Raw genomic sequence first — 13,206 nt, forward strand, 5'->3', positions numbered from 1 at the left:
AGTCATAAAATCCATTGTCCCTTCCTAACTCAAAACGGAGCTACATTTCCCAACCCCATTTTATCTCTATAGGAATATGCAACTAGTTCTTGCCAATAGAACATAAGCAGAAATGACATGTGTCACCTTGACACCAGACAATTTTCCTTTGATTTCACAGAACTTCTCTATGCCATCTGCCTTCACCCCTTAAAAACTATCTCCCTGCTAGATAGTGTGAACACAACCTTGGAATTTAAAATCCAAATGTGTGATTTTTAACATAACATACGAATATTCCAGGATCACAATGAAAAGAAAATAGGTTATCATTTTTGGTTAACATTTTTGTTTAATGTGTGTAATAACATATCACTAAGAACAAAATAGAGGGGGAGGACTGCTTCCTCTAAATTAAAAATCCCAAGGAGTTTGTTTTTGTATTTGTTTTGAAATTTTATTGAAAACTTGATCATGGAAAAACATTCTAGAAAAATATTCATTTATAAAGAAAGTGGCTTTTACATTAGGACATTGACAGTGTAACCTTGGTTATATCAGGGATTATGAATAAATGCTGAGGACAAGGACTTTAAAGAAGCATCTAATCAAATGCATTCCTTTTATAGATAAGTAACTTTCATCCAGGGAGGGAAAGTGACTTCCCCATGGCTGCTCTAGGCTCAGCTCTATTTACATAATTCATACACTTTTCTCTTCTGAGACCAAAGCTAACTTTCTAAATTGAAGCTTAAAAATAAAATTAAAATCTATTACTGTGCAATCATCCACTGGTTTATTTTAAGATATTACGCTGCTTCAAGTAGTTTGAAAAATTTAGTATTGACTAAAATAGGCTCACAACTCACTGAGACACAGGAGTAACAAGAGATTGTAGGATTGGTGCTATAGTTGTTTATTTCTCTTTTTTCATTTAGTTTTTTTTGTTTTCATTTAGTTTTTGTTGTTGTTGTTGTTTTTCCCTTTCAACCTCTTCAATTTAAAAAGTACCGTTAACTCGTATTTTTTTTACCTTCCTTTTTTTCTGCCAAACTAGATCATCTAAATGATGAGTCAAGTTTTACGCATGTCTCCTTAGTTTACCAAGGACATTTAAATTGAAACAAGCTAAAAGGTGGAAGCTATTGTTCTCTATTTGAGGGAGGATTTTATTCATATGTAAATATTGATGTAGGCAGAGAAGGTTGGACTTGAGCTTGGTATTAAATAATAAAATAAATAGGAACAGAGACTTTGGGATAGGTGTAACATAGCAAGAAAACCTCAGGGAAGGGAACAGTATGATGGGATGATGATGCATAGCATTTAAAGATACAGAATATGGATATTTTAGAAATCAGGCAACAAGCATGAACTTCATCCATGGAGCTGGTGTTTCGCGATTGTGATCTGCATGTCACTGGCAGAAAGGAAGATAAATTTCATTTTCCCAGTTATATATTCCTTGTGATAAAAATCAGGAAAATATAACTAGAATATGGAATCTAAGAAGAAAGTGGGATTAAAAACAACAAAAACAGAAAATAATTTATATGGTTATGCCAAAAATAGTTAGGAAGATGTTTCATGAAACCCTGATGTTTCAGATGCATTGCTAAAGACAATATGATTTAGTGGTATTCTGACTTGGGAGAAATGTGGTATATTTCTTTGTGATTCATTATGATGGCACAAGGATCCCACTAATGTAGGTTTCCTGTAAGAAACCCATTTGTCCACTTTTCTAGCCCACATCTCAGGATGACAACAGAGAAGAAAAAAGAGTCAAAAATTATGGATAGAATTTGATGAGCTGGCCGTGGCAACATGACACAAAGAGTAAACTCTTCTAGTTTAGAGTACACAATGAGCAATGGAAAACATAGATAATAGCATTCTGCATTATGTATTTCATTGATGAATGATATACTGTTGTATCAATGTAATTGTCACAAGTGATTAATATAACAATTATCTATAATCACCTCTAAGTCAGCCACCAGGTTAATAGTCCATGATGACTACCACTCTGGTGACTGGCTTGGAGATGATTTTAAAAAGTTTCTGTTGTGAAGCTTATGTAGTGGAGGAAGGGGTCAGAGACTGAAGGGTAAAACAAGTGCCCAAGCAACACAAGGCAGAAATCATGTTTTCTTAAGGTGGGTGACAATGCTCTTGGAGGAGTTAATGGAATAATAATGATAGTGATAATAATAGTAATATTGTTGCTTTCCATTTGCCAAGCTCTTCCCATTTGTCAGGCACATTTTTAATGCAGTATGTTTCTTAATTCTTGGAGCAACCCTGTGGATACTGGTGATTTTGGGCTCGGCTATATTAAATGATTTATATAAAGTCACACCACTAGTAAGTGGCAAAGCTGGTGTTGAAACCTGAGCTGTCTGACTCCAGTGGTGAACATTCTTAAAAACTGCTTCAAGTTATTTTGGTATTAAGATCAGTGAAGGCACTGTTGAAGAGATGCCATTGATTTAAGCCTTAAAGTCATAGAGATGAGATGGTAGTGATGCATTAAGAAGCCATTCAAAACAGAAAGAGATTGAGATTCAATGTGAGTGTAAGACTGGTTAAACACAGAAAAGTATTCACAGATTGGTTCTTTCACAAGCTGGGAAATTATAGAAAACAAGGCTGGAAAGTTCCTGCGACCAGATTCTTACATACTAGAAACAATAGCTTGCGCTCAATTGAACCTACCGAATTATTGAGACATGAGGAAGGAACATATCAGGGGCTCACTGGGCCATGATGGGAGTCAAATAGTGTTGTGATTAAGAGCATGAATCTCAGAGCAGATGACTTTGAGTTTCTGTCCCAGTACTTGAACTTGATCCCTGCAGGTAAATGAACCCCTCAAAGTCTCAATTTTCTCATCTGCAGTGATACCATCAGTGTTAACAGTAAATGTAACTGTGGTTATGAGAAAGCAGATCATTTACACATGGTGCTTGCTGTGGTGCATGTAGTTAGTGCTTAGTAAGTGCTAGCTTTTACAATTAAGGTGAAAAGCATACACTGGAGATGAGAGAGAAATTGACAGCAGGCACATAACTTAATAAGCTACTGACACATTCCAGATGAGAGCAGACAAAATCATGAACTAGGACAGTGGCAATGGCAACTGAAAAGAGGACAGTTACACAAGATATTTCAGAAGCATAAGTGCCTTCATGATTCATTAGATGTGGGAGGCAGAGACATGACTCTGAGTGTTCACGCTTGGCTCACTGGGGCAATGGTTGTTCTCTCCCAGATATAGAACAATCAGGAAGGAATTACAGTTTGAAGAAGAAATCATGGATCCAGAATCTGTTCTAGCATATTGACAACGAATTAAAAATATTCTTCAAATCTTATCGACCTACCTCAGGGGAAATATTTTTCTCAGCTGTAGTACAGATAAAACTAGTATTAAAAGAGGTGATTCAGGTGGTGGATGCAAGGACTCTCACATAGCATTAAATTTCCTGGTGAGTAAATTCTCTCCTGTGAAATTCTTCCTCTACTATTCTGTTTATATCAAAGAGAATGTTTTGATTTGGCGCTAATTGCTGTTTACTCAAGCTCTAATATCCTTTTCTCTGTCTTTCTCTTGTTTTCAACATATTCAAAGTCTAGGGAACACAAATATATGCACTTAAAGTGTAAGAGTATTCACTTGTTTTTAAATCATATTTTTATATCACTTATATTTTTGTCAAATGTTCTGGTTTTCCAATTATGGTCCTTGTATTAACTTTCCTTTGAAAAATTAATTTCATTTAAAAACCATGTATCAAGGAATACTATGCAGTCACACAAAATGAGAACATGTTCTTTGCAAGAACATGGATGGAGTTGGAAGCCACTATCCTTATCAAGCTAACACAGGAAAAGAAAACCAAATACCGCATGTTCTCACTTGTAAGTGGGGGCTAAATGATGATAACACATGGACACATAGAAGGGAACAACAGACACTGGGGCCTTTGGGAAGGTAGAGGTTGGGAGGAGGGAGAGGATCCGGAAAAATAACTAACAGATACTAGGCTTAATACCTGGGTGATGAAGTAATCCGTACAACAAACCCCCGCGACACAAGTTTGCCTATATGAAAACTTGTACATGTACCCCTGAACCTAAAAGTTAAAACAAATAATAAAATTCATTGTGCATTCAAACACACACACACACACACACACACACACACACACACACACGAATCAATTAAAGAAAAAAATAGGAATCAGAAGTACAGTCACTACTTGGATATAACAAAGCTTGAATGAATAAGGGTTGGAAAATCCTTCACTAAGCTATGTCACAATTTGGCAATATTCTTGCCCAGTTACAAAAGAGGCATTTTAAAGGGAGATACATTTACCACAAGTGTAAAAGAAAGTCATGCTATAATTGGCTAAGATTGAGCTCCTGATAATTTCCCAAGAAAGTTGTAAACATAACTTCCTTGTAGATATTCATTAGTTACAGAGCTATGCTTTGAAGATAAGAATAGCATCAAAAATCAAGCAAATATCGAGAAAAAACTTCCAATCATTAAAAAATCAGCTGTCACAGAAATCAGGCTGCCTTTCATTATCAACATTAATGTTCAATTCAGCCCTTTCTCTTCACGGAGCCCATTGAAATAGTACTACACACAAAATACAAACCAGCGGGGTGAGGAGTGGGAGAGAAGGCCAACTGTGGAGGCTATCCACAATATTAGGTCGCACAGAGAAGTTAATGAGATCAGTTACATGATGGTACACACAGTGAAACGTAGTATCTTTCAATACTGTTTTGCTGTGATTTCCGTAGGAAGATTAATAGCCTTGAGGGACCTTGTTAACTCTTTTTGCTATGCTTAAAGCAAGTAGATAATTTTCTCCCACAAGTGTCTCTTAATAGATAGTAAATTCCCTAGATCATTCTCCACACGAGACATTGGGGAGGTGGTAATGTTAGGCTCTGTGATGTAAACTCAACCCTTCTGTCTCCACCATTTGTCCTTCATACCACTCTTGGGCTCAAAACAACTAAACAAGAAACCTTCTAGTCATGAGTTTGTGGGTTCTGTTTTAGAGTCCTGGAATAATTGTAGAAATATGAATATACAACAGAACTTAATGGCCAATTTCTCATCTGGAAGCATGAAGAATGGGAGATTAATTTTACCTGTGTGTGTGTGTGTGTATGTGTTTTCTTTCGCAGATGGAAGACTTCAGTTCTAAGGCAATCCTTAACTTTTCCTTTTTGAATCAAATGAAAGATTGTTCTACGCCGAGCGCGATGGCTCACGCCTGTAATTCCAGCACTTTTGGAGGCCAAGGCGGGCGGATCACGAGGTCGGGAGATCGAGACCATCCTGGCTAACACAGTGAAACACCCTCTCTACTAAAAAATACAAAAAATTAGCCGGGCGTGGTGCCGGGCGCCTAAAGTCCCAGCTACTGGGGAAGCTGAGGCAGGAGAATGGCGTGAACCAGGGAGGCGGAGCTTGCAGTGAGCCGAGATCGCGCCACTGCACTCTAGCCTTGGAGACAGAGCAAGACTCCTTCTAAAACAAAAACAAAAAACAAACAAACAAACAAAAAAAAAGTTCTAATACTTGATGGTCAGGTTTCTCGTGCATAAGGGAACAGAAGGCCATTTTAAAATAATATACTCAAGCATTACTATGACCTTCTTTCAGATTCTTTTTTCCAAATAAAAGAGCCTTTATGAGACATTTGCAAATGCTCAAAACAATGTTATAGTCAGATAATTCTTTGATTTGGAGGATGGTACTTTTGAAAGTAGAATCATAAATTTCCATCTTTGTGTAGGTCCTTTATTTGCTTCTCTCTGTAAAGTAGATGAAGGCCTGATTCCAAATTATTCCACATGCAAAAAATATTTCCTATGAATTCTAGAAAATGATCAGGTGTTTGTGACTAAATCAACATAAAACAGCTCAACTCTTGGAAATATGTTTCAAATAACATCTTAATAGATGGTAAGCTGAGAACACAATGTTTGTATTTGAAATTTAAACATACATAAATTAACATAATTTTAAAAGGAGTAGTTGGATTAATCTACATAGAGAATGTAAGCAGCATTGTTGAGAGTTCAAACTGGCCACCCATGAGACAGATCTGGTCTGGAAACGTATGTAAGTTGCCCGATGTAGAGTTTTAAATTAATAATTGATACTATTAGAAATTATGAGAATAATATAAAAATATTTACTTTTAGCTTGTCTTAAAATAAATCTCAATTCCTGACCATATTATCATGCACATCCAATAATCGTAATTAATATTAGTAAGAGCTACTATTAACCAAGTGCTAAGAGCCAGCTATCATTCTAAGCATTTCATTTTATTTATATTTTGCACAAACACTGTCTCCCTGTGATGCAATTTTTTAAATGCACATTAGGCATCTGGAAAAGCTGATCTCAGAGATTCAATACATTTGCCCGATGTCTATAACTTATAACTGATGCAACTGGGATTTGAACCCAATCCTCTCTGATACTCAAGAATTGTTCTGTTATCCACTGATGGATAAGTTTAAAATATTAAACTACTGAATGGAGAATGGGTCCATATCCACTATGCTCACTTTTCTGCATTTGTAAAAAATTCACTCTTCCTGTGTGAAATGTGGCGATTTCAGTACATTAGGAAACATACTTTCTAAAAAAAGTACTTCTAATAAATATTTTCTTTTTTCATAATTGGTATTCATTTTTCCTTAAATAAATTAGGGAATAATTTACTAATCCAATTTGAATCCAATTTGCCCAAATTGGTAGAATATATTTATATTTATCTATTCTACTTGAATTTCAATTATAATTTTCTCTAGAAAATTAAAACACTTCATTTAATTTGCTGATTATCATTCATAGAGAGGTATTGAAAAACCTTCTAAATCATATATACCAAAATTTCAACTCTGGAAAGGTCACTTGAAATTCTTTGCAAGTGCATCTTACCAGAAGTTGTCTTCACTACTTCAGTGGTATTTCTCAGACCAACAAATGAGAATTGATAAAGCCTCCAGGATCTTGTGTCACCCACTTCAACAGAACTTCGCTTCCATTGATAAACAATTTCTTCACGTGGATAACCATCTGCCATGAGATAGGAAAGCTCACGTTAAAAATTATTATAAATTAGCATATGTAGCAATATGTAGCAACAATCTTCTATGAACACAACACAGAGGTAAAGACTGAGAAAGATAGTTACAAGCTAGATGAAGATCTTGGACCAAAGGGCATTGCAGTGAGGACATAAATTACAATGACATTGCATCCTAATGGGAAGTAAGATTCAAAAATTCAAAGGTCAAATTTACTCTTGAAAATAATTTAAATGACATAGAAGGTATACTGGTATACTACATGTGGTTTTATATATGCCATATGCATATTTTCCATCATCTGGAATAGCACATACCAACTGACCAGTCCATAATAAATAGTAGAAATACAAAGTCTTGTATCACAGTGAAAGGCAGTTAACAGAGCAAGATTTTGAGTCACATGGAAACAGAAAATAGTAAGACAGAACAGACTCAAAACTTCTCCAAAGGATGCATTTGAGGTGGAAGATAGATGGAAAAAATAAACTAAACTATTTATTATCTTTCTTTCTCAATTTGTCAGGACTCCATTTTAATATACACAGAAATACACAATTAAAAGTAGTAGTAAGTAGAAATGCTAAGAGGACGATATCAATGAGCTTGTACTGATAGAACAGAAAGTATATTCGTTGAAAACATCACCCTGGCAGGTGAGATAAAGTAGTGGTTATGAGTACCATTTCCCAGCCATTCTACCTTGGATAAGTGGATATTTTTCCTCCTAAATTGTTTGTTCCCTTATAGGGAGGATAATGGTACTTATCTCATGGAATTGATGGTCAATGTATATTTGTTGAATGGACAAACATTATTATGAAGTCAACTGCAGAATTAACTTTTTCAAGAAAATAAATGAAAACCAGAAACCATTTTAACAGTTTGTGTACTAGCAATGCCAATTATTATGTGAAAATAAATAATAACGGCATGTAAAGATTAGTTTGATTATGAACACTGACTGAGTACTCGGAATAAAATCCCACATAGTTCCTCCTCTCTATTCCCTTTGATGCAGCTTTATCTATTATATGTTTATATTAATTAAGGAGGGAAGGAAAAAAGAGTCTGTAGAGAACTATTGCAGGGGATGGAGAGGGGTATGATAGGATGTGATGAAAATTGAGGAAAACAGCGGTAATATCCAGGCAACATGGCGAAGCCCCATCTCTACAAAAAATACAAAAATTAGCTGGGTATGGTGGTGCATTCCTAAAATCCCAGCTACTCTGGAGGCCGAGGTGGAAGGATCACTTGAGCCCCAGAAGCAAAGGCTGCAGCGAGCCGAAATCACACCACTGCACACTCCAGCCTGGCCAACAGAATGAGACCCTGTCAAAAACAACAAAACAAAACAAAACAAAACAACAAACAATGATGATATGAGGCAACTTTGTGCAGAGAATGTGCTGGTAACTGAATTGTTCAGAGAGCAATAAGTAATATTAAATTGTGTTTGGGTTCAGAGGACCATTTTCAACTGGCCACCTGATGCCACAGAAATCAACAGTTCTTGAGTTTTAGCTGACACAAGAAAGAAGTAGTCCCACTTGGAAAATTAAAAGTAAGCAAAGCTAATTTCTCTAAAACTCAGGGAAACTTTAACTTTATAATTAAATATATTTTATTCTTTGATTCAGTAAAACATGAAATAAGTTTTATAATGAGAATTTTTCTAGATAAATATGATGTACAGTGATATTTATCCTCTGTTTTCCTCTGGTATTGATGAAAAGATAAACATGTGATTACTTCTCTGATCATCAACTTTTTTCAAACTGTGATTACTATGACTTAGTGGACTCCCTGGTTGAGAAATTACCTTTCTACAAACATAATTTTAAAATCTATAATCAGATTTTTATTCTGTCCAATATGCACAACTGGCAGACAAAAATTTTAAAAGAAGTGATTGACCTTTCATGGATGCTGAACAAATAGTAAGGAAAACGTTTTGGGAAATTTAAGTTTGCTTGACTTTGGTTCAGGCAGAAAATATCTGTAAAGGTTACTAAAGCATAATCTGCGTTAGATCATCATGGATCCTCTTGCTACATTCTATTATCTATCTGATAAAAATAATAAACATAAAAATAATGGTTTTATATTTGATCTTATTGTGTGTCAAATAGTAGTTCACATATATTTTATCAATGAAATAATTTTGCTGTGGGGCAGACCTTAACTAGCAACGTGCTGCTATAGTCCCTTCCTAGGCCCATAGGAGAAAAAGGAAGAGGATATATAATTAAAGATTGCACCCTTTCTATTGAGTCCAGTGTTGGCCTTACAATCCATTACAAAAAAAAAAAAAGGCTCTAGGCAACCAATATATTAAAAGTATGCAACTCAATGAAACCTATTTGTAATTCTTCATAAAATCTGTCCTTCTTTTGTAGGAATCACTCTAATCGGAGCAAGCTGGGATTAGGATGACAGAGATGGTCAAAATCATGGAAGTCAGTAACATAACTTAATACAACTTTGAAATTCGTTATGTTTCTTTCAATTAATTAACATGGCAATCAGAAAGACTGTAAGTGAGGGAGGATACAAATGGAGAAGAAATATTACTTACAACTGGAGAACTCCAACGGGCAGGAGTGTTCATCCATTGGGAAGTTGTGCAATTGTAATTGGCACTCGGCATCAATTGTCAACCTAGGTAGAAAGATATTAAACATAAGATGGATTTTAGACATAATTTTAAATTGTAAATTTGCACAATTTTAAATGATTTTTTTTTTTTTTTTTGTAGAGAATATCTCACATTCTGACTGAAAACACAGAGTAATCCCCAATGAAGAAATCCACCAAGTCCAGGAAAAAATTACATAAGACTTAATGTAGTCTGTTCATTTTCACAGATCAAATAATGGCACCTCACTTACCTCAACTATATTTATTGAAAATTTATGATCCCTTAAGTTTCTGGTTTTGGTTTTTCTCTTTGCAAATTAATTGCTCACGTGAAACTGCTCAGTGAATATATTTAACAGAACCAACTGTTTTAAGAACTTAAGCTCGTTTACTGTTTGCATGTAAATGAATGTTGATAATTCTAAGATCTTATCTGCTAATTAAAGCAGGACCTTCTGTTTATAAGAACTTGTTAGCTGTTAGCTTTAATTGCTAAAGGTGAGTTTAAAAATACCTGTGTTGCACAATGGTGTGGCATTCATTCTACACTACACTGCCACGAAATAGGATATTCTAGAGGATGTCATTAAATAGGTATTATAGAGTAGAAGAATATCTAATAGAATGCAATAAATGTTAAATGCACATACACAGACATAGTTGAAAAATGTTTGCCAGTAAATCTTAATTAGTTTAAGTCTTATTAGTTAGTGCTTGTTAAAGCATACAGATTTTCTCAGTCTCAAGTCCTGGGCTGGAACTCTAGGAGGGAGAAGATTTGAAAGTCAGATGTCTTTACCACCTTTGGGTAAGTATGAATATAGTCTGAAATTGTAATGGTAATGGGTTGATGATTTTTAAAATTTCATATTTTTAGCTATATTTCTTACATTGTACAGATATTATTGTTGATGTAATTAAAGTATTATTTTAGGGAAATTTGTTTTTAAGAGATTTTCCAATTAGTATAACTTTTAATTGAAAACAATTAAGAATCTACAATTCTATGATATAACGGAGCAATTACTGATGTTAAAATATATTTAATAATTATTGAGCCCTTAATTAACTATGAAGCACTGGGTAGAGTGAATTGTTTCCTCATTTAACAAGTATTATCATGCATTTATTGTACCTGAACTTGTCCAAAGTCACATAACTAGAGGCACAGTTGAAATTTGGGCCCAGGATTATCTACCTTCAAAACTGGAGGCTTTAATCATTGTTACTATATATTTATATGCTCTTCAAAGGGAAGAATGGTTTTAGTCATAAAGGAAGCTACAATTAAATTTGACATTTTATTAGTATTACTACTCCAAATTAAACTGGAATTATTAAAATTGAAAATAATATAATTGCAGATATAAACATAGATACAGATCTAAATGTCTTTGGGCATGCGCAAAAACACAAACACACTCATAGCTCATTTTAGACAGCCAGAACAAAATCGTCTCTCTATATAGACATTCAAGCTTTGATTGAATCTCCGTTAGTGACACTTTTGAGGTGACTTTCATAACTAACTAATGCAGTGATTCCACAAATTAAGTCCAAAAATGACTACAATGTCATAAGAACAATAAAGACACTTGAGATAGTATGATTGACTTCATATTTCAAAAGCTGGACTGAGCTCTGATGTATCAGGGGAATTTTGTACCCACTAGATTCTAAATTTAGACATTGACCAGATGACATGGCTGACACCTATAATCCCCAGACTTTGGGAGACTGAGTTGTGGACTGCTTGAACCCAGGAGTTCAAGACTACATGGGCAACATAGTGAGACCATCTATACAAAAAAATACAAAAAAATTCTTAGCAGGATGTAGTGGCACGTGCCTGTGGTCACAGCCACTTGGGAGGCTGAGGTGGGAAGATCACTTGAACCTCTGGGAGGTAGAGGTTGAGGTGAACCCAGATCACGCCACTGCACTCCAGCCTGGGTGACGGAGTGAGACCCTGTCTCTAAATAAATAAATAAATAAATAAAAATTCAGTTATTACTATATCTCTAAGTTTACAAAAGCCATGATGAATATAAAATGCCTGGAATGAATTTATTTTGGAATTGTGGCTTTTTCTAATAACTGATATAATTGATAAAGATTTTGGAGCCACTTTCAAGTATTATATTTTGTATGTTGAGCAAGCACATTTAACATGAATCATTTGAAGCTAGAAGTTCTCAGATACGAAGATTTAGAATTGCATTATTCTTATTTTGATTAAAATGTATAAATAATTTTAATTTTTCTATATTTACTATGTATCAGGTTCTATGTTAATCACTTTACTTATCACCCTATTTTGTCCTTGTAGCAACTCCATAAGGTCAGAATAAGTATCTTTGTTTTATAGAAATTAAAGAAATGAAGGTAAAAGAGTCTGCTCAGTTGTGGTGCCAAGGTTGGGGGAGAGGCGGTACAGGGTGGGACAGTGTGGTTGTGCTTTCTTTCCCAATAATTTCCATCAGTTCTCACTTAATTTTCCTAAATAAAAATGTGACCATGTAAAAACATCATGCTTACTATGCAAACAAAGCTTCTAACACCAAAAGTCCTCCTACCAGATAGCTGCCCCTAAGTCCCTTTATATAGAAATGCTGGAGAGTTGCCCTAGTTCCTGCAGATAATAAGACAGAGAGCTAAGAACCAAAGTCAGATGTCTGATTCCTAAGACTATGTACTCACCTATTATTTTATCTAATAATGTACTCCCACCAATGAGAAATTTCAATGTAAAAAATGTTTTAAATGCAAAGTATGAAGTGCTAAGATAATGGCATAAAATCATTATTTTATTAAAGTAGCATTTTACTCTAATTTCAAAATTTAATTTCAGAATTTAATTTCAGAGGCTGAAAGATAGCTCCTTCAACTTTCTCCCAAGTATGTCTATTCCCAAGATAGACAATAAATTAAGTTAAACAGCCTATTAACATAATGGGGAGTGGGGTGCCAGGAGACTAAAGATAATAGATTCTAGGTGCTTGCTATTGTGAAGCTAAAAAGAGAAGAATGTATGGAGACATACACATCAAAAATTCTCTTTTAGCAACTATTTCTTTGGAAATGAACATATTTCCAAGCATAAGAGGTGGCAGTCCTGAGGATGACCAGTTATGTTTTGATTTTTGTGTTCTAAAGTACCAGAACACGCAAACACACAAAAAGCCAAGACGGGTGCAAAGGTCAGATGATATTGCAAGACAAAGGAAATTTCAGGTCAGTTGTGAGAAAAAAAAAAAGTTTTCACAACAGCTGTGGAAAAATAAGCTTTGCCTATAATTAGGGCTTTGATAAAGCTTATTGATAGCAGAATGAAAAAAACTAATGTTGTGATGTCATATACTATTTGATAACATGCCAACCAAGACATAGTCTTGACATTTCTTTTTCTTCCTCCCTCCCTCCCTCCTTCCGTCCCTCCCTCCTTCC

The 13,206-nt window shown here is 34.9% G+C and overlaps 1 protein-coding gene across 4 annotated transcripts in view; it reads right to left on the minus strand.

The window, feature by feature from the left end:
• Positions 1-13,206, minus strand: part of GABRG2 (gamma-aminobutyric acid (GABA) A receptor, gamma 2) — a 101,541-nt gene that overhangs the window by 56,881 nt on the left and 31,454 nt on the right. For 3 of the 4 annotated variants that reach the window (XM_011966659.1, XM_011966658.1, XM_011966657.1), the window contains 2 exons: positions 9,698-9,780; positions 6,968-7,105 (listed from right to left, as the gene is read on the minus strand). In XM_011966659.1, the coding sequence (XP_011822049.1) occupies positions 6,968-7,105; positions 9,698-9,780 (221 nt within the window). Of the gene's footprint in view, positions 1-6,967; positions 7,109-8,334; positions 8,452-9,697; positions 9,781-13,206 lie in introns of all 4 variants that reach the window. The other variant, XM_011966656.1, reaches the window with a different exon arrangement.

Source organism: Mandrillus leucophaeus, unplaced genomic scaffold, assembly GCF_000951045.1.
Source record: "Mandrillus leucophaeus isolate KB7577 unplaced genomic scaffold, Mleu.le_1.0 Scaffold77, whole genome shotgun sequence".
Lineage (NCBI taxonomy): Eukaryota > Metazoa > Chordata > Mammalia > Primates > Cercopithecidae > Mandrillus > Mandrillus leucophaeus.